This window comes from Ailuropoda melanoleuca, chromosome 1, assembly GCF_002007445.2.
Source record: "Ailuropoda melanoleuca isolate Jingjing chromosome 1, ASM200744v2, whole genome shotgun sequence".
NCBI classification, from domain to species: Eukaryota; Metazoa; Chordata; class Mammalia; order Carnivora; family Ursidae; genus Ailuropoda; species Ailuropoda melanoleuca.
Window position 1 is genome coordinate 166,367,651 of NC_048218.1, and position 26,773 is coordinate 166,394,423.

At 42.3% G+C, this 26,773-nt stretch overlaps 1 protein-coding gene across 2 annotated transcripts in view; it reads left to right on the forward strand.

Moving 5' to 3' along the window:
- Positions 1-26,773, forward strand: part of LOC117804103 (beta-chimaerin) — a 228,363-nt gene that overhangs the window by 20,331 nt on the left and 181,259 nt on the right. The window contains exon 1 of one of the 2 annotated variants that reach the window (XM_034669701.1): positions 22,494-23,117. The exons of the other annotated variant lie outside the window; for it this stretch is intronic. Within the exon in view, the coding sequence (XP_034525592.1) occupies positions 23,069-23,117 (49 nt within the window). The 5' untranslated portion in view covers positions 22,494-23,068. Of the gene's footprint in view, positions 1-22,493; positions 23,118-26,773 lie in introns of those variants that run through there. 2 annotated transcript variants of the gene reach the window in all.

The following is a 26,773-nucleotide window of genomic DNA, read 5'->3' on the forward strand; positions in this document are numbered from 1 at the left end:
AGGCGCCCCCAAACAAGATTTTAATATGCCTTCTGTGTCGGTCTGTGCTCTTCAGAAAAACAGAACCAATATGATCTACGGGTAAATTTGTTGGGAGGAATTGGCTTACGCAATTACAGAGGCTGAGAAGTCCCATGATCTGCTGTCTGCAGGCTGGAGATCCAGGAAAGCTGGTGGTGTAATTCAGTCTGAGTCCAAAGGCCTGAAAGCCAGGGTAGCTGATGGTGCAAATCCTGGTCCAAGGGCAGGAGAAGATAAGATGGGATTCATCAGTTCAGCAGTGAGGCAGAGGAAAAGGGGACAGATTTCATCTTCTTCCTCCTTTTGTTCTGTTCAGGCCCTCAGTGGATTGGGTGATGCCCAGTCACACTGGGGAGAGCAGTCTTCTTTACAGAACCCACCAGTTTAAATGCCAGTCTCCTCGGAGTTTCTTTATTTGTTTGAGAGAGAGAGGATGAGGGGGGAGGGGCAGAGGGAGAAGGAGAAGCAGGCTCCCTGCTGACCAGGGAGCCCAATGTGGGGCTCGATACCAGGACCCTGAGATCATGACCTGAACCGAAGGCAGACACTTCCCCTACTGAGCCACCCAGAAGCCCCAGAATCTACCAGTTTAAATGCTAATCTCTTCAGAAGCACCTTCACAAAAAAACCTGGGAACAATGTTTAATCTGGGCACCCCAGAGCCCACTCAGATTGACACACGAAATTAATCATCACACCTCCCTTCATACCAATGTTCCTTTTCTGTATCCCTAATAAAACATTTGTTCTGTTTGATCCCAGAGATTTGCCTTTCCTTTAATTAATTTTGGTTATTGTAAATATTAGTCCCCGCTCCACCATGAGTTGTTCATATTTTCTCCCAATTATTCACCTGATGGCTCATTTAAGCAACTTGTACCTATCCCCCCTTTATAATGGTTTTTGCATATTTAGTGACTATTTTGAGGAAAGACCCTCATTCATGACAAATATGTGTCTTTTAGCACCTTTGTTCACAGGCTCCGTGGAATGCTTCCGAGTGACTTTCCGTAATATCTAACCTCAGGCAAAACCAACTTACATTGCTCTGTGACTCAGCTGGTCCATTTCTCTAATGGATACAAACCCACATTTCTCTTTTTGAAAATGACTGTTTATGAGGTTTGTCAATCAAGATGAAGGGTGGTGAGCATAATGAACTGTCGGTTTGGTTCCCAGTTCTGACTCTTGATTGCATAGCCCTGCTACTACTTACAAGTGCACTCTGCTTCTTCACATGAAATAGCAGACTGACACCACCTTCTGGGCTCCCCACTCCGTTCTTTCTGCCACACTCCTGGAAGCTAAAAAGCCCTTAGGAGCACCCAGGGGATCTGACAGATCTGTAGGAAGAACAACCTGTTAATTGAGCTTGTTTATTCTATGGGGAGATCATCCAACACAGTACATGCATAATGGAATAACATAACAGCATTAGCCAGCTCCGAGCCCTCAGGCTGGGCTTGCCAGAAGAAAGAGCACCAAGTCATGAATAAGCAAAGAGGGTGGGGAATCCCAGAGGGAGTGGAATTTGCCCAGAATCCTCCTCAATTCAGCCCTGAGGTTTTTATCAAGGGTCTTCTGTGTACAGAATGTAAGGTCAGAGACTTTTAATATTTCTTTCACTTGTGGGCAGGGAAAGACAAGCTCTGAGACCTTATGGGATGCCATTTAATCAAATTCCACAAACCAAATATTTGCCAAGAGACAAAGCATTCAGAGCATAGAACTTGTTGCAGCCAAATCCAGGCATGAGACATAATTAAGAGAATGACCAGCACGTCTCCAAATAACACTATTCTGTTTTTCCATATAAACACGTGCCAGAAAGGACTAGGCCAATAGCAAGTTCAAATGCCAACATTGCTATTTTAAAAATGGCCATCCTTTGATTTGGAAAATATAAATATGGTCCCTTCTCTCACATGGCCATTGTCTCCAGTGTATGTAGTATGACAAATAGTGTGACAGAACAAATAGGATCTGCAAACAGTGCAGAATAACAAACCGGTGTCAGTCCTTTTCCAGTCAGAATTATAAGGTTGTTCGTTTTTGGTTTTTTTTTTTTTTTTTTAAAGTACGGATATATGATCAGGACCCGGTCTTCTGAATGAATGGAATGATAATTTTCTGAAATGTAATTTAAGGGATACTTATGAAAGGACACCCAGTCCAAAATGTTTTCTCCATATTTATATCACAGTACCTGAAATTCACTACAGACTCTTAGGAGCTAGAGTATCCCTTAAGTTTCAGTCCCTAATAGTTTTAATGAGAAAGGTAATTCATGAACACATTAATCAACATTACCATTCTGTGTAAGGCTTTCCATGGAGACATGCTTCCTTTCAGGGTCTTTAGAGCTTGAGTTTGGAGACAGGAGAGAGGAGGATTCACCTAGAGCGTGATGTTTTCCTTGGGAAGGACCAAAAGGTAAAACTGGTATTTGAGGTAATATGTTCAGGCATTGTGCCGGAGGCCATCCTGATCAGCGTACAAAGTATCCCTCGCAATCCGGGGACACTGGTATTTTCTCAGGCAAGCCTCTTGTAGTGGTAGGGAATGAAACCACACTTAAACAAAAGGTTGTCTTTGTTTTTGTTCTTTAAGGTAGGTAACTAAAAAGTCTAGAGGCTATTTGTTTCAGATCTACATGGATCTGGGTACTTGAACTATGCCCTTGAATCTCTTTGCTTTTTTCATTTTCTTCTGAGTTATCCTTATTCTCAAGCAGGTTCTCTCCTACACAGAGGATCTTCCGGTTTACATGTCCCGTCTTTTGGTGTGTCATCTCAAGTGGAGAAACATACTCTTTCTCTCAACATCCCTCTCAATCCCAAATGGAACTTATAAGGGACTTGGATGGGCCCTGCTTAGCCCCGTGTTCACCTCTGTGGTGGGGCTTCCTGGACCAGCACAAGAACCCAGAAAGCACCAGAATACCTGGGTGGAGTCAATACTGAGTGGTGCATACAGTGGGCAATAAGAGACATGAAAGCAGAAAGACATGCTAGTTTTCTAGTACCGCTATAACAAGTTACCGTAAATCTAATGTCGTTAAGCAATACACACCTATTATTTCATACTTCTGTGGATAAGTCTGATGTGGGTCTCACCAGCCTGAAATCAAGGTGTCTACAGGGATGCATTCTTTGGCAAAGATCCATCGAAGAATCTGTTTATGCAGGTGCTGCCAATGTTCAGTTCCATGTGGTGAAAGGATTGAAGTCCTTATTTCCTTGCTGGCTGTTGGTTCTAGTCACTTTCAGCTTCTAGAGTCCTCTGCATTTGCTTTCTCATGGCCTCTTTCATCTTCAAAGTCTGCAACAGTGGGTCAAGTCCCTACCTTGTTTTGAATCTCTGCTGCTTCTTCCAGTGGATTTCTCTCACCACAGCTGGGGAAGGGTCTTCGTTTTTAAGTATTCATTTGATTAGATTGGACACACTCAGAGAAGCTAGGATAATCTTCCCATCTCAAGATCTATAACTTTAATCACATCTACAAAGTCCTTTTGCCATGAAAACGAACATATTCACGGATTTTAAGGGTCAGGATGAGGACATTGTTGGGAGGCCATTATTTGGCCTGCCAAAGAGGGGTAGGAAAATGCCAGAAATAAACTATCAGATCTATCATTTTTAAGGAAGGAATTAGTTGTAACGGAAGCTTTCAAGCATGCCTTTACCTATAGTTCCTACAAATGGAACTTAGCTGATTGAGCGGGAAGCTCCCAGTTCCTGTATCAGGAATGGTAAAGGACGATCAGATCTATCTGAAAAGGTTGTTCTCTTCAACTGAGTACTTGATATGTACAGGGGAAAACCCATGGAATAATGAAGGAGGAAGGAGAGAGCACATAGTCAGCCAGATCAGCCAAATCAGACGTAGACTCAGCTGGATCATGTTAACATACTTGAATAACATTGCCACCTAAATGGAACCCAGAAGTATATAGGTTCTTTCTTTTGGGGAGGGGGGGATTTCTGCAATGATTCAGTCCTTTGATGAAGCATCTTAATGTAAATCATTAAAACTTAGTATCATCTTCTCACCAGGATCCAGTCTCCCTGTAAGCAGTCTCAGTAGCATAGGTGATGTACGCACTTAGCTGGTTTCTGTTATTTGATTGGTTACATCTAGTCGATTAACTTTCCGGCTCAGCAATCCTCTGACCTCTAAACTCAGACTCACCTTTGGTTATGATAAGATCAGTGTCTAAAGTTTACCTTAGTATACTATAACAACAATCTATTTATCAGTCTGTCTGCCTGTATATCTACCATCATGTAACCATCCATTCATCATTTGTCAAAAAAATTTTGTTAAAAATAACTCAGCTTTTGGATTCAGCAAAACCCTCAAAATCAATTTTATTTCTCTTGCAGTTGGAAAATGAATTTTAAATTATTCATGTTAACACCCTCCGGATAAATTGAACTTTTAGAGTATTCAAGAGTATTTAAGAAAAGCTTAGTAAAGTCAATCTTTTACATTAATGGATTCCATTTTTAAAATATTAATTTCATATTAACCATTGCTTTTTTACTTCTGCAGCCATCTAAGCAACAATTTCAAGAATCATTAATGTTAATAAGTAAAAAGTAAGTTATTAAAATTTTAACATTATAAAACTTTTTTTTTTTAACTTTTGTTCCTGGCTGTATGACTCACTAGCTGTCTGGAAGAACCTTTCTGTTACAAATCACCTAGAAAAAAAATGCTGGATAAGGTAGCTTTTTTAAGAAAAAGACATCTTTTTAAATTCATGATTGAGCTTACAGGAAAATAAGGTAAATCCTCTCAGGCCAGCAAAATAAGACAGCAGAAACCCAGAGAGGCAGTGAGCCTTGCAGCTGGCATTCCCCTGAAGCCATCTTCCAGGTGCTTGTGGCTTTGAGTTCCGGCCGCGTTTTCGGTGACCATGTAACTTATCCCCCAAATCAGAGCGTTTGCGAAGTGAGAGGTGGTGCTGTTCTTAGTAACACTGGGCATCCTGTTTCTTGCTTAGGATACAGAAAGCTGCAGGAGAATGTCACTCCCATCTCAATAAGAAAATGCTGAACACTGTACAAAATCCTAACTTCCCTGAACTCATCAGAGAGCTGAGGCCATAAGGCAACCAGGAAACTGAATTTCAAAGCATAAAAAGTACCCCCCATCCCTATCCCCGAGGAGAGTCAGGATGCGTGAATTGTTTTACGTTTGACAGTGCACAGGAGGAAGAGGCAGCTGCCATAGAGTGAGGGAGAAGATTTTTTTTTTTTAAAGATCTTATTCATTTATTTGACAGAAAGAGAGAGACAGCCAGTGAGAGAGGGAACACAAGCAGGGGGAGTGGGAGAGGAAGAAGCAGGCTCCCAGCGGAGGAGCCCGATGTGGGGCTTGATCCCAGGACTCCAGGATCACGCACTGAGCCGAAGGCAGACGCCCAACGACTGAGCCACCCAGGAGCCCTGGGAGAAGATATTTTTTAAAAAATGAATTGCTAAAGGCTGAATATGAACAAGTATATCAGTTTAAAATAACTAGGCGAGAAGCAGGAACCTCTCTGGAAGGGACCCCATCCGTGTAGTTCACCTTTCGGGGCACAGAGCAGGGTGGAGTATGGGAAGAGTGGTTTTAGAAGGCACAGAAAGAAAATGGTCAGCACAATGATTAAAGAATGTGGGAGAGAATCAAAAAGTATGTTAAAGGAACAAGAGACTATGAATAACAGCTCAAGAGACTTGAAAAATAATGACATAAAAAATTAAAAGAATAATGACATAAAAAATAGAGCACAGGGAAAAAAATAAATGAAAAATATGAAAGGTTAAGCAGCATTGAATGGGAAGGTTTAACATATGTCTAATTCACTGAGGTTTTTTGAATAGATAATATTCAAAGAGTTAACAGCTGTTTTCCAGAAATGAAAAAAGACATGGGTCCTCAGATTCATGAGGCCAATGAATCCTGAATGGGATAATGTGACACCTAGATACACTATAGGAAAACTTCACAACCACCAAACAGAGAGGGAAAGAAGACTTTTAAAAGCAACCAAAAAGAGAATATAGCCAAAAAAGGAATAATAATTAGATTAATAGTGGACTTTTTTTGGGCAAGAAAACATGTCAGAATACAATGAAATGTGTTCAAAGTGCTGAAGGAAATTAACCGCGAGCATGTATTCTATACAAACCCAAATTTTTATTCAAAAGAAAAGACAAAATGAAGGCATTTACAGACAAAAAATTGAAAGGGATTACTACTAAAAATTCCTCATGAAGAAACTTTAAAAGCATATACTTCAGGAAGAGGAGAAAAGAATACTGGAGGAAAGTCCAAAGTACAAGAAAGAATTGTGAGAAAACAAACTTCTGTTTAAATCTAAACAGTGACAGTGTAAAACAACAACAATAATGTGTGATTCCCTGTGTTGAAAAAAACAAGATTGAGCTAAAATACTAGAAGGAAGAACAAAACATAGGTGGCCAGGTAACGAGTTAAAGCAGGTTCATGCCCTGCTATTGACGGTCGGCATAGTAAGGATGTTGATTAACGTTAGGCTTTGTTAACTCAAATGTGTATCTAAAAATGTCTATGGAAATTCTTAAACAAATAGCAATAGTTTATAACTTCCAAATGAATGTAGAGAAAAATTGAATGAGGAAAATTCAATTAATGCAAAAGAAACCACAAAGAAATAAAAATGCATAGAAAGAAGAGGTAAATAGAAAAATAATCTCCTTAAGGTAAGTTATTTTTAGCTTAGTGAACATTGTCTTCAAGCACAGAGACACTAAGAAAATGTACTCATTGGAAATCTTACTCTTTTCTCATCTTCAGGTTGCTTAAAGTTATTCATACCATTGGGGTGGCGGGGTGGCTGGGTGGCTTAGTTGGTTAAGCGGCTGACTTTTTCTTTTTAAGATTTTATCTCTCTATTTGAGAGAGAAGAGAGTGCACAAGATGGGGAGGGACAGACGGAGAGCGAGAAGCAGGCTCCTCGCTGACAAAGGAGCCTTATGTGGGATTTGATCCTAGGACCCTGGGGTCATGACCCAAGCTGAGAGCAGATGCTTAACCCGCTGAGTCACCCAGGCACCCCAAATGGGTGACTCTTGATTTCAGCTCAGTTCATCATCTTGGGGTCCTGGGATAGAGCCCCATGTTAAACCCTGAGTCAAGCCCCATGTGGGGCTCCATGCTTGGCAGGGAGTCTGCTTCAGGATTCTCTCTTTCCCTCCTTCTATTTGCTCTCTCTCTCAAATAAATAACTAAATCTTAAAAAAAAAAAAAGTTATTCATGCCATTTAGGAGACCGTATTCTTTTTTCTAATTTACTTGCCTTTTCTCTCTCCTCATTTCCTGTCCCTCTCTGTCTTCATCTGTCTGTCTGTCTTCCATCATCCATACAGTTTTCTGTCTATGCCCCCAACCCTTTTTCCTGTAACCATGCACCCACCTATCAATCCATCCGTTTCTTCATCTATCCATCTTTATAACCCAAATCTGTTTCCAAGCCAGACCTTTCTCCGAGCAATGCTACTTGGCATCTCTTTAGAATTTTAACAGGCATCTTAAACTTCCCATATCCAAAATGCAACCCCTGATTTCACTCCCCCACCAAGTTCATCCCTCCCTCAGCCTTCACCATTGCAGCAAATGGTACCACCAACCACTCAACTGCTCAGCCAAAAACCTGGGAGCCATCTTGATGATTCTTTCCCTCACCCTTCATATGCCATTCATCACCAAATGTTGTCAGCTCCACCTTCAAACTATATCTTGAATCTGATAGTGTCTCACCATCTCCACTGCTACCGTGCTCTGTCTACACCATCAATCTCTTTCTTCTAAACCATTGGAATAGCCTTCTACCCACTTGTCCTCTTGTTCTTCTTCCTATCCTTTCTCCATAGCAGCCAGATTGTCTTGCAAAAGGGTGAATCAGAGCATGTCACCCTCTTCTTAAAATCCTCTGTGGCATCTAATTGTGTCCAGAAATAAACAAAATCTCTATGACTTCTATGACTGTTAGGATCTGGTGCCTGCTCAGCCTTCTGGCCTGGTTTTCCTGGGCTCTGCATTTCATTCATTTTACCCCAACTCCACTGGCCTTCTTGCTGTTCCTCCAATATGCCCAGCTTATATCTGATTCAGGACTGTGGCTCTGATGCTTTCTTTACCAGACCTGCAAGATCAGGTCTCCCCTGAAATGTCACATCCTCAGACAGATGTTGCTTGAGCCAGTTTATGTCTATCTGAGCATTCATTTCCAATATTTTCAATTATTTGGAGTTATTTTTTTAATATTGAAATTATCTTTTTAAAGTTAATCTTATCTCCTACTCAAGCATGAACTTTCTGAGGGTAGGGACCTTGTCTATTATTATGTCCTCAGGGTCTATATATCCAGAACATAGTAGGGGCTCAGTTATTATTTAGTGAATGAGTACTTGGTGCTAATTAATTCCACAATTGGGAATAAAAAGTGGTTGCATTATTTTCTTTTTAATAATTGAATAATCTGTCTGGAACCCCATTAGCAGAGCTAACAAGGATTTCCACCCTCTCGGTCATAGTTCAGTGGTGCCCTAACTCCTTAGGGTTGCAGAGAACTCAGGGGTCTTTCATGGGGTCAGGAAATAGGAGACCATCCTCCAATCTGGTGCTGACACACGTACAGTCCTTGTGGTCCTGTTGAAAGTTGCACTTCCATTTTCTTTTTCTAGTTCTTGGCGTGAGTCTTCTTTGTGTTAGGACACACTGCCCTCTGAGAAGACCCTTCACAAAGTTTTGTCCCTTCAAAGAGCACTGCACGGCAGTGGACATGGTTGCCACCCTTAAGAAGCACTACCCCTGCCCCAAGCTGTGAGGAAGTGTGGCCTCTTCACGCCCTGGTAAAACCAGTTGTGCCTTCCCCTCAGTCAGCCTTGATGGAGGCAGAACTCCTGAACGCTCTGCTAGGAAACTTCGGGCTGAAATCTTGACATACAAGACTTTTTGACCACCCTCGGACATTTGGGGACCCAGGAACCCAGACTCAACACAAAGATTTCGTGGGGTGGGAAGAAAAAATTCTCACATTTACCTGTCTCCTTCAGCAACAACAGCAAGGCAGATATTAATATCTCAGTAGTTTTTTACATATATATCCCTTGCCAAGTAGAATTATTCCAACATATGCAAATAAATCCTTTTCTAAGGAGAAGGACCAGAAATAATTACTATGTGTTCATTTCTCAAATTACAACATACAAAATACTTAATTGCTATTCTATATAGTGTAAATGCAAAGCACAGTTAAGAATCGGAATTGGTAGGGATTTTTTGTGCTCATTAGGTTTATTTTTTCTTCTATTTTATAAGATCTTTAAAGAATTAGTGCACATGAGGATTTATTTACTATTTCCAGCCAATTAACTTAAGAATTACAAACCTAATCTAATCACCACCTTATTTTGAAAATATTAAAATAATTTACATTGTTAAGCATTTGATTGATCTTCTGTTGTCTTACATTTTCAGTCTATTATTTTTCCCTGCAGACAGTGAAAACACCATTGAGGATTAAGATGTCCCCTCATTAAGAATGATGTAATTTGTTTAATTTCCAAATATTCACGTATCATGGTTACATGTGTTCCATTCTTAATATTCCAAAGTCCGTCTTTACTCCAAATTAGAAAGGAAAATATCATTTTGCACTAAACATTTTGATAATACCATGATTCAAATTTTAAACATATAAAATATGACAGAGAGGTAACATCACCAATATACAAAAGAGTCATATAAGTTAATATGAAGATTTAAATCTATAGTACATCACGTTAAGGCAAGTGATGAGCCAAGAAAAATACCTTTGCCATAAATTTGACCAAAGTTTATTATAATTATTATATAAAGAGTTATGACAAATCAACAAGAACATTGACATACCAATGAAGGAGCTCTATAATCCAGTGATAAAGAGCTCAGTCTCCAGAGGTAGAGCTGTGTTCAAATCTAACTCCTGTCAATTGCTGTGAGATCCTGGGCCAGATCTGCAACTTCCATTCACCTCTTGGAGCTCTAATTTGTAATACAGAGATACTAAAAGTGATGGTTGCAGTATAATTGGGGAGAGTAAGTAAGAACACACACCTACAACTTTTGGTGCTGTCATTGGGACTCAGTACTTATGGTTATTTTGGCAGAAGATGTGAATAGGCAACTTGCAAAAGAAGAAAAAGAAATGATTAATAGACAGGGACACTTGGGTGGCTCAGTCACTGAGCATCTGCCTTTGGCTCAGGTCATGATCTCAGGGTCCTGGAATCGAGCTCCTCGTTGGGATCCCTGCTTGGTTGCGAGTCTGCTTCTCCCTCTCCCTCTGTGATCTATCGTGCTCTCATTCTCTTTCAAATAAATAAATAACATCTTTAAAAAAAAAGAAATGATTAATAGACATAAGCAAAAATTTAAATCTCACTATTAATCAGATAAAAATGAAAACAGCAATGAGATACCATTTTTTCTTCACAAATTTGAATTTAAAAATATTTCGAATTTTCAATTTTGATACATGTGGGGTGAGTCCTGGGAATGAGTCTAAATTGAGACAATTTTTCCAGAAGGCAATTTTGCAACTCTTATCAAGGCCTTTAAACATTCTCATAGCCTTTGACCATATCTAGTCATTGCTCTACTCCAGCGGACATCACTCACATTGTGTTTTGAATTTGCACCATTTATGTAGAATACACCGTGTCTGGTGCTCTCTAGGGTTGTGCAGCTGGTGACCCCACCATTGACATGTTCAACTTACAGCAATCAAGCCTAAGAAAATACACAGAAAGGCACCTATGGATTTATGTGCAAGAATTTTTATCCTGGTATGAATCACAAAAAGCAAAATCTGTGGAGCAATTTGAATTCCAATCAATAGAGAAATAATGAATTAAATTATTGTAGATTCATACAATGGAATTTCAGATAGCCATTAAAAATCACATTAAGAATATATAATGACATGGAGAAATTTTAATACTTCACTCCCAAATGAAGGTAGCTTTCTAATTGTCTCCAATGCTAAAAGTAAAATATAATCATTTAAAAAATTACACAATATGGAAAAACTAAAGTAGTTATAATAATTTCAACACACAAAGGTAGGCACTTTGCTATAGGTCCTAACAAGGTTTTTTCCACCTGTATGTTCATATTCCTACGTAACATAAAATGCAGAAAGCAGACTACGAACTGCTAATGCCCCCAGGGAGAAAAATAACCACAACAGTATTAATGTATGTATGCATGCTGGTGGGAATATGGACAATTTTTATTTTTACTTATCTCTCTTTTATTTCCAACATGCCTACAGTTAGCATGAGTGTGTACTTTTACAAGAAAAACATTTCAAATAACATATAGACAGTAAGTGATTTGATATTATGCTAACGTAGGACTATTTCTTTCAGTGCTTTGAGTATAAAATATAGACATATTCCTTCTGTGAAATGAGAAATAACACTCATTAATCACTTTGCCGTCTTCCTCTTAATGAAGACATGCAAATGCATATGCAAACAAGCTGAACTTCTATTATGAGGCTATGACAGGAAGCTCTGAAAAGGAGAAGGTAATGATACAGTTTGAAAAGTAGGAGGGCAGAAGAGGGTTAGCAGCGGCAAAAGACTTCTACTCTGAATGCCTTAAAAGCACTGTATGAACCTGATAGTGTTCTAACAATAATAAAATAAGTTCGCAAACAGCGTTAAAAAACGAAAGCTAGTCATTATGGTATGACACACAGAGTGTAACAGAATGGCGACATGAAGACTCAAATCAGAATGAAAACGTAGAAAGTTGTAATATTGCTCAGACTTTTCCCTAAGTCTTGCCAGATCATCATATTCAACTACTCGTCAAGTTCAGTCAGTATTAACCATGTATAACTCTAGGATATTTTTATCCATTATCACACATTTGGATCAAAACTGAAAAAGCCATTTCAACGTTGAAACATGCTGTCTACACAATTCCATGTTCTCACATGTCAGGAAATACAAATTGAGCAAACTCAGTGTCCCCCAAGATCATTTACGTTCAATAGGAAAGGCCTTAATGTCACAAGAGGGTAGGAAGCATTAAGGTTCTCAATATAACTGTCCCAAAGAGAATTGGAGCTGGGCTTGCAGAAAATTAAATTCCTTGGACAGCACCCTATTGTGTTAACTCTGCTCCTGCCCTTTTGTGTGGAAAATCAGGACAGCCCGTGGCCTTCAGATGGCTTGGGAAACCAGAACAAAGATAAACACTCAATTGGATTCTACAAACATTTTTGAAATTCTGTTGCAGGAAAGACTCTTGGGTTAGGGAAGGGAAATGCAAAAATGGCAAAACACCCTTGCTGTCCTCCAGTATCTTTTCATCTCATGAGAAACCGAGGTGGAAAGACAGCTGCAAAAGACAGCAGAATTTTTTAAAGGGCTGAATTGTGGGTGTGTAAACACAGGAAGAGATTAAAAGGCAGTCCCTTAGAAAGGGGCTGTGATCTCTATTACAATGATCATAGACCTTACCACTCAAAGCAGGATTCTTGGAGTAGCATCACCCAGGGGCTTGGGAGAGAGGCAGACACGTCACTCCCAGCCCTGGACCTCTTGAGTCAGAATCTCTGAGGGTGGGACCCAGTCTTAACAGATCACCAGGTAATGGTTATAGGTTGTGAACTTTGAATGGCAGCATTGATCCGAACTACAGACGCTTGTGATGTAAGAGGACATGAGCTTTCCTGTTGCTTGTTTAATAATGCATTGTTTAAAAATCAATGATTATATATGCTCATTATAGAAAAAATTAGAATATCTGGAGGGATACAAAAGGTGAAAAAAGTTACCCTTATGAATTATTAGGTTTCTTCAGAGAAATAGAACGAATAGGATATATATGTGTATGTGTATAGATAGATACAACAATATGCATATATATATATATATATACACACACACACACACACACACACGCATGGTCATGCCAATATATATTGGCTCATGCCAATTCTCTCTATATATGGAGGTGCATGCTTACAGAGGCTGATAAGTACCAGAAATGCAGTGTGAGTCAGCAAGCTAGAGACCTAGGAGAGCTGATGGTTTATTTACAGTCCAAAGGCCAATAAACTTGAGCCCCAAGAGGAGTCAGCATTTCAGTTCGGTTCAAAATCAACAGAAGAGCTAATGTTGTAGGCTGAAGATTGTCAAAAAGAGTTCTCTCTTACTCAAGGGACGGTCAGCCTTTTAGTTCTAGTCAGGTCTTCAACTGATTGGATGGGGCCCACCCACATTAAGGAAGGCAATCTGCTTTACTCAGTCTACTAATTTAAAATGTTAACCTCATCCAAAAACACCCTCACAGAAACATCCAGAATAATTTTTGATTAAATACCTGGGTACTGGAGCACCTGGGTGGCTCTGGTTAAGCGTTTGCTTTTGGCTCAGGTCCTGATCCCAGGGTACTGGGATAAAGCTCCACATTGGGCTCCCTGCTCAGTGGGGAGTCTGCTTCTCCCTGTCCTTCTGCCCCTCCCCTTGCTTGTGCTCTCTCTCTCTCTCTCAAGTAAATAAATAAAATCTTTTTAAAAAGTCAGCCTCTTGGTGGGGAGCCTGTTTCTCCCCCCCCCCACTCGTGTTCTCTCTTGCTATCTCTGTTGCTATTTCTGTCGCTATCTCTGTCTCTCTATCTCAAATAAATGAATAAAATATTTTTAAAAAATACCTGGGCACCCCATGGCCCAATCAAATTGACACATAAAATTAATTGTCATAACTGAATTAACTGCTCTAAACATTTTGGTTTATTTAACTCGTCACCTGATCAGTTTCAACCCTGAGGAATGGGAGCTTAGGTGGGTGAGGATGAATTCTTTGGATATAAAGAATCAGCTAAAATACTTCCATTGGAAGTGGAAGGCAGGTAAATTCACCTATGATACCACCGCCTCCTGTCCAAGTGGAGAGTTTCATTTTCATATATTCATAACACATAAGAAGTTGAGGGTCTTTTTTTCCCCAAAGCAATTTTTTTTAGCTGTGGCATGAAGTATTTCTCTGGCATAAATATCACCCTTCAACCCCATCTGAGCTGAAAATCCCATTTCTAATCTTCTTTCTGATTGAGAAATGATAGAGTGGATTTGCCGGCAAACGTCTGCCTGACTGACAGCTGGCTGCTGCCCTACAGGAAGGGTATGGGGTTTATGCTTACTCATTGAGAAATAGATTTTTAAAATCATAATGTGGACAAAATTTGAAGACGAATTGCCCTGCAGTGATTAAGAAATCTTTGTGCTAATGTTAGCTTATATTCTATTTTCTCACATCACTATGGCTGTAGTTACATGGTCTTACGAAAAGTCTTGACAAGAATTTGATTCTCTGTCCTTCCTTTATGACCAGAGACAGTCCTGGCAAAATCCTGGAGCAACATCAGCCCTTGCCATTCCCCATTCACCTCTTTGACATTATAATCTCTTCTCTTCATCCCAACTTTCCTGTCAGTGATTCCTAACCTTAGCAGTCCACTGGAATCTGGAATTTTTAAAAATTACTGATGTTTGGTTCCCACCCACAGGGATTCTGATTTGTTTGTTCTGGGGGTGCAATCTGGGCATTTGGTTTCTAAAAGGTTTCTGGGTGGTTCTGACGTGCAGCCAGAGTTGTGAACCATTGTTCTAGGATCCTTGTTACTCCAAGCATTGTGACGCACCATTGGCATCACCTGGGAACTTGTTAGAAATGCAGGGTTTGGGGTCTGCCCCACATCTGCTGAATCTGGGTCTGTATTTTAACAAGACCCTCAGGTACTCTATAGACGTATTAAAGGTCGCATACCCCCGTCCTATGTGTTGGTGTTCCCCTTGGTATTAAAATCAGCTTTTGGGGGGAGCCTGGGTGGCGCAGTTGTTAAGCGTCTGCCTTCCCAGCGTTCTGGGATCGAGCCCCACATCAGGCTTCTCCTCTAGGAGTCTGCTTCTTCCTCTCCCACTCCCCCTGCTTGTGTTCCCTCTCTCGCTGGCTGTCTCTCTCTGTCAAATAAATAAATAAATAAATAAATACATTGAAAAAAAAATAAAAAAATAAAATCAGCTTTTGGGATAAGGAAACTTACTCAGGGGAAAATAATTATTTGGTTTAATGTCTCGGGTCCCCCAAAAGTGACTGATTATAACGTATGTTCACAGCACTGCTTAAGTCAAAAAAGTGAAAGTTTTAATTTTGGAACTTCCAGTATCTGGAAGCTGGATAGGATGGAGCTCTTGATCAGGGAGCATTCTTGGCTGCCCGAAATCCCCTCACTTGGTGTTTACTTTTGTATTCTCCCTAACACTCTGCCTCTTGCTCCCCGGGCACTTAGGGTCAGTCAGAATGCCAGTCCTGCAAAGTCTCCAGAGTCTGGCCTGCCCAGCGATTTGTGCTTTAGGCCAGGAATGACAGTAGCCTTCCGTGTTCAAATAAAAAAACATGAGTGTTTAAAAAAAATTTTTTTTGAGCAATGTCTGTAAACAATCAGCCAAAGATGGGTTCGAATTAATGACTATAGCCTTGATAACTTATTTACCCTCTCTCATTTTGGTTTTCTTAAACAAATGAAGTGGGGATGATAGCACCTACTGCCAGGGTTGTCCCGCATTTTGATTAAGATGTAACACAAAATTTTTGGCCTCAGTTTCCCCAAAGGGAAAATGGAGATCATAACTCTTCCTTCAGCCTCTTTGTGAATATACGAGTAGGTAGACGGAGTGCTGAACCGGGCACATGGTAAATGGTTAGATGTGGCAGGTGATACTTCTGTGTCACTGAGCAGTGGTGGTGCTGAGCCAGATAATAAAAGTAATGGCAGGGGGCACCTGGGTAGCTCCATGGATAAAGTGTCTGACATTGGCTCAGGTCATGATCTAAGGGTCCTGGGATCGAGCCCTGCTTCTTCCTCTCTCCCTGCTTCTCCTCTCCCTCCCTCCCTTCTCATGTACTGTCTTGCGCTCTTTCACTCTCTGTCAAATAAATAAATAAAATCTTTTTTTTTTAAGTAATGGCAGTAGTAGCAAGTTGTCAAATGTTGGTTTTCTTCCATTTATCTTATAGGAGCCAAATTTGGCAGAGAGATTAAGTAACCTGCCTGTCCTCTGTCACTGCACCACACTTTCACATTCTACCAGGATTCTTACCCAAGGAGGCTGGTGGGGAAATATCCCCATGTGAGGCATTACCATTTGGTGTAGAGTGTGTGTATGTGTGCTGTGTGTGCATGTATGTGTGTATGTGTGTGTGTGTGGGGGGGACCTGAGCGTACTTTCTTTTTTTATATTCCCCACACTACTCCCTGGAGATTCTGAAACACTCTCCCCTAGCAACATCCACACATTCCCCAGGAACTGTTATAGGTAAAAAGTACTTGTACATTAATATTATTTAGTACACTCCTACCTTGTCTTTTACATAAAGATAAAGCATTATTATCACCATCTTAACAGATAAATACACTAAGAAAGGGGAAAAACAAAGTTCCTTGTCCAAGGTTACCAGGCAATGTGCAGCAGAATCAGGATTTGAACTGGATTTATCTCCAAAGTCCAGACCTCTATCTTACAAGTGATGTAACACAGAAGGGGTAGGTGGAGATGAAAATTACTTTTGCATCAGACCATTATTCCCTCATCCTGCTCGGGGAAAGTGGGTGTAAGCATACGGTGCTTGGCTTGAAGACACAGACACCCAGAAAACTAAGATTATGGAACTTGCCCAAGGTCACAGAGCCAATAAATGAGGAACTAGGATGGAATGGGACCTGTCTGGCTCCACGGATACACATTAAACTTTTCCAAAATCACTTCTTCATGCCTCATTTTACAAACCAGTCTGGAATAGTTGCAAAAGGCTAAAGTATGTTTTCCTATACCAGAAGATTGACCCAGATATTGTGTCTGTTAGCTTTCCTCCAGTGCCCACTTACTCTCCCTCCTTAAAAAAAATTAAAAAGATTTTTCTGTTTTGTTATCAAATCTGTAACTGCCATAGGGAAAGAAATGAAAATATTGATTCAGAACTTTTTCTGGGGGGTGAAGGCACAGCACATTCCGAGCATCTGCTTGGTTCTCTGAGCTGACAAGCTAAATCCATGGATGAAAAAAAAAAAAAAAATGCCAGTTATCTAGAAACAGACTTTGAGGCTTGGTTTTAGAGGTTTTATTTTTAAAAATCTGCTGAAAAGAAAGTCGATACCAGAATGGTTAATACCTGTACTTCCTAATTAGAGATCATTTCTATAGCTTGAAACCTTGTTCCAGCAGAGATGTAAATGTCCAGAAAAAGGTGAAAGGGATCATGTTGTCGAGTACCCCAGGGCAAGGATGAAGTTTTCCTTTCTTCCTAGGGCCCACTATACTCCGACACATAGGGAGTGCTCAAGAAACATGGGTGACTGAATTACTGAATGCATAAATGCATGAACAGGTAGCAGAGAATAAATGCATCGAATACTTTTATGAAAGCAAATGTTGATAGTACAAGAGCAGAAAGCCATAGGTACCCCCCAGATGACATGAGCAACAAACTCACTGCACACTTTTGCCCAGAGGAGACTTAGAGCGCTCTTCACTTGAGTTTATCCTAGATTTCTCTTATGACACTGAAGGCAGAAAGGATTTTTGTATTCTAAAATGTCAGAGAACAAAGCCAGAAGATGCAGTATGCAGAAGAAAACATAGTTTATGGGTTTCTTCACTCTATCATGAGTTTTTTTTTCTTTTTTAAAGATTTTATTTATTTACTTGACTCAGAGAGAGAGAGAGACAGCCAGCGAGAGAGGGAACACAAGCAAGGGGAGTGGGAGAGGAAGAAGCAGGCTCAGAGGAGCCTGATGTGGGGCTCGATCCCATAACGCCGGGATCACGCCCTGAGCGGAAGGCAGACGCTTAACGACTAAGCCACCCAGGCGCCCCTATCATGAGTTTCTAAACTGATTTTTTTCCCTTCGGAAAGAAAGAAAAGCTCTCACTTCTTTCTCTGTCTCTCTCCCCCTCTCTCTGCAGCTTTCAAGTCCAAGAGGTTGTAGCTGATGGTGTGATACGTGTGTGTGTGTGTGTGTGTGTGCGCGTGTACATGTCTGATCCTCCCCAAGGTAAGTGGTTAAATAGGAAACTCAGGGCGATACCTCAGGACCCTGCTGCACTTCAGAGAGCAGATTCAGAACACCTGTGAGTGTGGCCACGTGTGTCGCCACTAGGGGTCCCCAAGCAGCAAGCGATGTGAATTGGGAATTGGGTAGCAGAGGCTGTCTCCCTTTGTCTGCACCCCAGGTGTGGACTCCTTTTGTTCAGAGGCTGGGCTGCTACCTGCAGCGTGGGTGCTGTCTGCTGGCTAAGCCCACCCTGGGCTGACTGCACACCTCTTCTGAGGAAATGGAGGGTTTCTCAGCTTCTGTCTCTGGTTATGCCTGATGTTACCCCGGAAGAGCCATTGTATTCTCTTTAACAGGACCAGGAGTCTTTGTATTAGAAACACAGCTTAAACTACAAAGGGAAATGTTTCTCGCTACAACAAAGAATGTATCGACGTTGAGAAATTGATGGCAAAAAGACCAATTTCCAGGGTATGGTAGAGTATTTGCCATAAAATATTTAAAGCTAGTTGACAAATAGCCCCACTATTCTTCTTGAATGCCGGCCACTGGATTAATCTTGAAAGTAAGGAATATTTCATTCTGTGCTTAGCACAGAGGAAAGGAATGACCTTCACAAAGAAACACCCCAGAGTCCCTGAAACATGGGAGCCCAGCTTCAACCATGACAGCCACTTCACCCTGTGGTGTTTTCCTGGCTGCTTTTAAACTTCAAAGGAACAGTAGAGCAAAAATAAACAAATTACAGCAACATAAGAGCTACTCTGTAAACAATAAATTGTATCAGTTGTAACAGCAGGTGATTGGGGGTGGGGATTACAAACACTTGCTCCATCAAAATTGTATTCTTCTATTTTCTCCATTTCAGTTTTTCTTATTCATAGCAAAATGGTGTCATTACATGCCCATCAACTTCTGTTTGTGCTCCAGATATGTTACTCATCATCTTGTTGCCTGGTGGTCAGAGCTACTGATGGGAAAAGTCATTGGCCAACATGAGAACCATTTATGGATTTATTAGTTCCTTAGTTTACTCACTTATTCCATAAATATCTCCTGAGCACCTATGGTGTGTAAAGCCTGGTAGAGAATATAAAGGCTTGTATCCAGGGACCTTGCCCCCAGGAAGCTTTTAATAGAGTAGGGAGATAAAATACACGTTCCAAAATTACCATCAAAACAAACCAGAGCATCTGCTAATTGAGGGGCAGGGGAAAGACTAGAGGAATTCAATAGAAGGAAAGCTGGTTTCTGGCTTGGGGATCAGGGAAGATTCTCCAAGAAGGTGCATTCTGCTTACCCCTTCACAGTATAAGATGCTCAGCAGGGAGGGCACGGGAAAAGGCCAGTGCTGCCAGCCCTCAGTGGTACTGGGCACAGTGTGAAGGGGTTGCATGTGTGAAGGGGAGAAAAGGAAATACATTTGGAGGGGGAAGGTGGGAAGTCTTTAGATGCTAAATTAGCTTTTAGACTAACAAAATGGTAATTGTTAATAATCCTCAATAGAACAAATTATTAACAAAACTCCTTTCATCTCATGAGTCTTTTAATATTCGAAGGAAGAAGGTAGACATATCTTTAAAAAATCCTACTTTTCAAACAGGCCTAAGATTTTTGCAGCACCAGTATTCCCTTTTCCACTGACAAATAGGCATTAGTTGGAATTAATGCCCATGAATGAATGCATGAATAAATGAGTAAAATAGATGAGTTAATTTCCTTACTGTTTCATTTGGAGAAATGCTTTGGAAGGCCCACAAACAGGTGCATGAGCCTACTGTGGAAGGGTTAGCGTCTTATTTCAGCTACCTTCTGCTAATTTACTGATATTATAAACATTTCTGCAAGGAATAGCCAGCCTTTACGGCTCTGAAGCTAAGAAAAATGATAGTGAGTGATCATGCCTGCTGAGTTTTCTCCATTTGTTGTGGCTTTAACAATCTAAATTATTGATCAACTTTCAGATTTTAGTTCTGAACCTGGAGCTTTCCATTTGTTCTTCAAAATAATAGGCCTTGGAGTTATAGTTCATCTCGTACCAACAAGCTGAACTTCCCCAGTCATCCTGTTTTTATTCAGTAAGCACCTTTGTTGGCCTTGTATCCTTCTTCTGGTGTCTGAACCCAGTGGGAAAAAGTTAGTCTCTGTTTCATTCCACTTTGTACAGCACAGAGTGGCCGTAGGGTAGTACCCTCACAGCATGTTCCCCTTTGTCCCTTCTGTTTATATTATCTCAAGCCAATCTGAGATAATAAAAGTAATCAACTTCACCCGGCCATGCTTTACTTTCCCTAACTAATGACTGCAAAGCTCTGTGAAGGTAAATATTATCATCCGACTACAGAAATAGAATTTGACATCCTTTTGCAAGACTTCAGAGATGAATAATGAAACCTGTTGGGTATTGCCAAATTTGGGAGAAGAAAAATACAAACCTTGGGCCAAAGATTAGATATTTCCCCTGGTGGAACAAGTCACTGCTGATTAGTTATCTCCAGATGCAATGGAGAAAGCAGAAGTTCCAATCATAGATTTGGCCTTTCAGGTGCACAATTTATAATCACTTACGGAGCACAAACTGTTTGCCAGGTACACTGTGGCTTTATACACATGATTTCATTTAATCTTCAGAACACCCTATAGTATCAGGATTTGGGTTGCAGGTGAAGAAACTGAGACTCACTGGGTGTAGGTAATTTGCTCAAGGTCACATAACTAATATATGGTGGAACCAGAGTATGAATTCCTGTGTCGTCTTTCTTCTTCGAAGTCCAGAGGGTGTCAACCCTACGAGGTGGCACAGCCAAGTCAGTCCACCATCTAAAGATGTGGAGAGATACATAGGTTACTAGTTAATCAAGTAGATGTGCCTTTGATCAGAAGAACTTTGGGAAAACAGGAAGTGAATTCTGAGAGATTAGTGTTGTGATGGGCCATATATCCCTGAAGGACTCCAAGTTAGGCTGCATCAAGGCTGTATTGCACAAAAGGAGAGAAAAGGAGTGTGTGTGTGTGTGTGTGGGGGGGGTGCTCGGGTCTCCTTATACCGGGCAGGGATGTTCCAAGTTCCATATAGATGAGGGTCAGGAAGATTCAATGTGGCTGAGGCAGGCTCATGAGCCCTCAGCTATTCAGAAAACTGTATTTTTTTTTTTTAAATGAGCCTTATTGAGAAGATGTGCTGGGATGTCATCCTGAAGGGAATTTTTAAAAAAAGTTTAAATCAACTAGAAAATGTGACATGAGTGTATATTATGATTATTCAACATTTATCATTCACTGTACATTGGGTGCATGGCTGATGTGGACCCCCTAGGACTGTCTGCTGTTCCTGTGTCACTCCTGATAATTTTTAAATTGACTCTGTCCTTTTAACCATGTTTTTAAAAATTGAACTACCCCAATGTGAACACTTTATACTTTGCTACATAATGAGAGTACTTTCATTCCTTTAATGTTTGCGTTTTTCTTTGATCTAACAATTTCTGTTCAAATTTCACAGTTTTCTGTTGCTTCAGGATTGAAAGAACCGATTACCCTGCTGGGAGCGTGAAATAGATTTTAAAAAAATTTGTGTGATATTTCCTCCCACTGAAATTAATTTAGGTTTAAATACAGGGGGAAGGTACACACCTTGTGCTCAAATCTCTCTCTCTCACACACACCTAAGCAATTCCTTACCCTGAAAGGGCACAGTTGGACGTGCTGCCAAGTCTTTTGTGAGGATCTCTTACCAGACGAAGTCAGAGAACCTCTTTCTCTTGACACCCGGCTTTGTGTGGGCCTGATGACATATTTGGAACATCTCTGTTTCTTTGAAGGGCAACCTCAAAAGCCCAGTGGACCCGTCAGTCACTGCTCCTGGCTGCGGGTACTTAAGTGCCTCTGGATGGGGCTTGCTAGGTGTTCTGAGGGTGTTTTAGGAAACACACCTTCTTGCAGGGTAGGGGCCATCAGCTCCAGAGTAACAAAGGACAATTTGGAGGGGAGTGGAAGAAGCTCTCCAGAGCCTTTCTGGCATCCCAGACCCCCTTTTCGCTAGCACCGTCTCCTTAGTGACCTCGTCTTCGCCCTCTGGACCCCCCTCCCCGGCTGTCTTCGCCGCTCCTTAGCCTGGCCACGGGCAGCGAGCCCCACCACCTTCTCCCCACGCCGCACTCCCGGTTGCCTCCAAACCGTGGAGCAGCGCTGCGCACCGCAGCCGCGCTCGCCCCGCGCCCCCCGGCGGCCTCCCCAGCACCTCGGGGTCTCGCGCCCCGGTCTGGCGTCCCCCTGCCCTGCAGTCCCCAGCCTCCTCCTCCAGCCCCAGTCGCAGGAGCTGTCAAGCCCGCGGCAGCTGAACCAGCCCCCGAGCTCCCGCTTCTCCTCTCCTTCCTTTGTGTGCGCGCGAGCGGAGTTGGGGCGGAGGGAGAAGGGGGAGGTCGCTCTGTCTGTCTGGCTTCTGCCGCCTTTGCCCGGGCTGCTCGAAGTGCCGCCGGGGAGGCGGGAGCCCAGGGGAGGGTGCAGGAGCCGGCGGGGCGCCTCCGGGCCGCCCGGGCGCGGTGGTCCCAGGCGCGCGCGGGGGAGCGCGGACCTCAGCTGAGGCTCGACTAGAGGCACGATTAGTCCGCTCCGGCCGCCCCTCGGCCTCCCTCGGCTCCCACCTACCCCCCGACACCCGGAGAGGAGCGTGCAAAGGCGCCGAGAGGGACGGAAACCACAAATAAATAGCGGCGGCAGCAGCGCGTCATCTGGCGGAGCAGGAAGTGCAGGCAGAGTCCGGAGGCTGGTGCTTTCTGCGCGTCCCCAGGACTTTGCCATGGGCTGGGGGCCGCGAAGGCTGCGAGCGGTCGCGCGAGGGCAGCGGCGGCGGCGTCCGCACCGGGGCTGAGCCAGCCGCGACGCGCGGGACGCGCGGAGATGGCAGCGTCCAGCAACTCCAGCCTGTCCGGCTCCTCGGTGTCCTCCGGTGAGTTTCAGCCCGTCGGACGCAGGCTGCCGCGCTGGGTCTCTCGCCCCCTGCCCTCGCCTCGCACCCCGGCGTGGGTAGAGCCTACCTGTGGCCGTCCTGCCCCCTCTCTCGGAGGGAGGGCGGACGCCCGGTGTGCCACTTGTTTGGTTTGCCAGCACCCGGGGCGCCCACAGCACCTCCGCGCCTGACATCTGACAGCGCAGAGGTGGGAGAGCGGTGGCGCCCTTAGTGTGCGAACGCGAGTGTTCTGGAGACTTGGGGAGCAGCAGGCGAGAAGCGAAAGGAGCAGGGCAGCCTCGCACTTTCTGGCGCAGCTGGAACCTGGGCTAGCGGGGCGCGGAAGGTTAGGGTGGCGCTGGGCTCCCGGGGCTGGCTTGCGGTGCGGCGCCCGCCAGGCTGGATGCCCAAATCCAAGGAAGAGGGGAGAAAACCCTCGCTCCTCACAGACTTCATTTTCTTTGTTTGTTTCAGAAATTAGCTCCGTGGAGACACAAGCTTGGGGCATGGTTTGAGATAGAAGTAATGAAGGGATTCTGTGTTTCTGGTCCTGATTGAAGCAAGTTAGAGGAAGGAAGGTCGAGCCCAACCTCTGACAATCTGCCGGTTTACGAGTGTGTGTGTGTGTGTGTGTGTGTGTGTGTGTGATTTTCCTATGTGGCCCTTTGGACATTTTCTTATAATACTCTCTGTAATTTCACTTTCCAGGCATACATTTTGTTTTCAAGTGTGGCTGAGCAAAGGGAGGGCTTCTTTTAGATTTTTTTTTTGGTTGATCAGCAGGTCCTATCGAAGAGAAAAAGCAGCTAATGAATCTGAAGGAATAGGAATCAATAGAAACAGACCCTCTAGTTTCTGAGTATGACGGGTTTCTAATCAGAATGATGCATTAGGTAGGATTCTTCTTATCACTCTGGTCACTGAAAACTTGAATGACAAAGCCTCAAGGCATAGCTGATAAGACATTTAGTGTAGTATACTGCCTTCAGGGGGTTAAGAGGGTCTTGAAATCCTAAGGAAAATACTCAATATGGTACTATTGTATTAATTCCTATTGTGTGTTTTTAAATTACAATTACCCGGACCTTAAACTCAGAGGAAGAATCACCTGGTTGGGATCTTTGGACAGCAAGCTTGTCATAAATTAGCCATATCTATAGATGTGTAACTAATTTAATCATAAATACAAGGCGAGTTTGACTAAGGTGCGATTGTGATGTGGCACAAGGTGATCCCTTGAAAACCATCTGTTATCTTTGTTGGCAGGTTTAGTTCCAGGGAAATGGCACCTCCTTTCTTGATCACTGCCAACTAATCAAAGGCACAGCGTTGTTAGGCATATGATAGAGTTCAAGTTGCTGGTAGTAGCAGCCAATGGGGCAGAACCGTCATATCTTATTAAGAGCAGCAACAAGTTGACTGCCTGTGGTTTTAATTCTGAGAACTCAGCAAATGCTACAGCGTATTTTTAGTACCCCCAAACCACTGCTGCTGCTTTTCAATTCATTTTGGTTGACTAACATTGAATTTAAAATACAGTGATGTTGGCTTACGATTAGCATATGGTTAGCCCTCTCAGAAAACTGCCCACTAGAAAAGGGACTGGTGGGGGAGAGGTGGCAATGGGAAAGAAGAATGGAGAAAAGACAAGAAGGCAGTCTTATCACATGATATACCGATGGCATAAATTACAGGTGCTGTGGCATCTAAGCGTTCAGATCTTGGTGTAGCTTAAGAAACCTGATCGAAAAATTGAATTCAGGCTTCAGAAAAATACGTGGGTTTGAAGTCACACAGTACGAGCTTTAGACGATGGTAATTGCTTTGCAGATAGGATGGAGATGCTTGTGATGGGTCTCCTTCCTGCTTTAGTTACCAGTATTTAAAATCCTAATGGGAGCTGGGAAATTACATGAACACTGAAATTCAAAAAGTGGGCATGGATATAGTATTTGATGTAGATCAAACTGACCTATGAGCTTATATTGCTTAATACACCAATTAATCAGACACTTTGTCTTGAAAAATACAAGAAGCTGTAGTTCTCTTTTTAAGCACACTTACCCGTAGTGTGGATCATGAATAATTCAGATGACACAAGCAATTCACACCTGTGAGAGGTGTTGGGCACTAAAGAAGAGAGCCTGTTTGTGGTGGCAGCTGCGTTCTCTCAGGCAAAGCCAGAGTCTGAGAAAATAGGGCACTCCACCAATCTATTTATCACCATTTTCACATAGGACCTACTATGTGCCAGGAAGTAAGTTATAAGCCTCAGTTTCAAGGAGGCTGAGTGAAGAAGTTAATTTTAGGATTCCTTCTAGTTCTGAAGTTCTGGGATTATTGTTCTTGAGTTCTGGCTGCCCCATTGAGCAGTTGGGTCATTTGGCGTGAGTTACTCAACTTCTCCAAGCCTCAATTTCCTCATCTGTAGATAAGGCTAATGTTAATAATGGGGCTTACTCGTAGGATTAAATGGGATGAGGTGTGTAGAGTAGTTAGCCCAGGGTGTGGCACTTAGTCAGTGTTTGGTGTGAATAAATTTTGCTCCTTTGAGGAATGGAATAGAAGGCATTTCATGGCTCAGACTTTAGGTGCAGAAATAAGTCCAACACACATAAAATTTGCCTCTTACATTGCATGTTAAATTTGGTCTTGAGGTCTGAGGTCCATTAAATAAGCAGTCATTAAGTGTATTTTAGGTTTCGGGCATTGTCCCAAGAGTTTGGAATAGAACGATGAATTAGGATCCTTTCCCTCACCATCCAGCAGCAGAGATGGATGACAGATAGTCATCTATATTCCACTTGGATAAAATGAATTACGTGGAGGAGAGTACAAGGAAGGGAGAGATTCCCTCAATAGGCAGGGGTCAGTGGAAGTGACCTATGAGTTCGGGCTTAAAGGATGAGTGGAATTTTTTTCCAGAGAGCCAAGAGGGGGAAAGGCATTTCAGGAAGAGGGAAGAGCTTAGGCAAAGGCTTGGAGATGGGGACGTCTATGGCCTAATTTTCAACTTCCTTTCTTAGAGCGGTTGATCCATTTTGTAGGTGGTATCTCTTCTCTGGACAGTTATGCTTCTAGACCCATTAGCAGCGTAATGCAGAGAGCTGCTAGATCACCTCCTGTTGCTACTGACATAGGTAGGAGGTTTTCTTTCTGTTCAGGTAGCAGTGGGTTTGATGGAGCAGCTCTGGAAGCCTTAGGACATACTTGGGCAGTTGAACAGTAAAAAAGGAGCAGTTGATTCTGTAGTGAATAGCATATGGAGGGGTGAACTCTAGTAATATGGGTTAAACCTCTCTTGAAGGAATAGATGTGGAAGATTTAGGTTTGGTTGTGTTTGCACAGAGAGTAAAGATCTAATAATTCACTCAGTATTAAGGTCAAAGTTATCTGATTTTCCTGAGAATATGTTCTCACTTGCTGTTGTTGAACCGCAACACCCAAGCGTACCATTTATTCTGCATTACCAACTGAGACATAACAAATGAAATAATCAGGTTAAAATTAATTTTTAAATACATTTTCCAAGAACTGTTCAGAAATTTTCTTCTGGAGTATTCAATTATGTGTAGAAGAAATTGCTTTGCCTTTGTTTTAATGATAACTGCTAGTAATTAAATTTCACAATCACCTAGATTGGCAGGAAGGTTTGA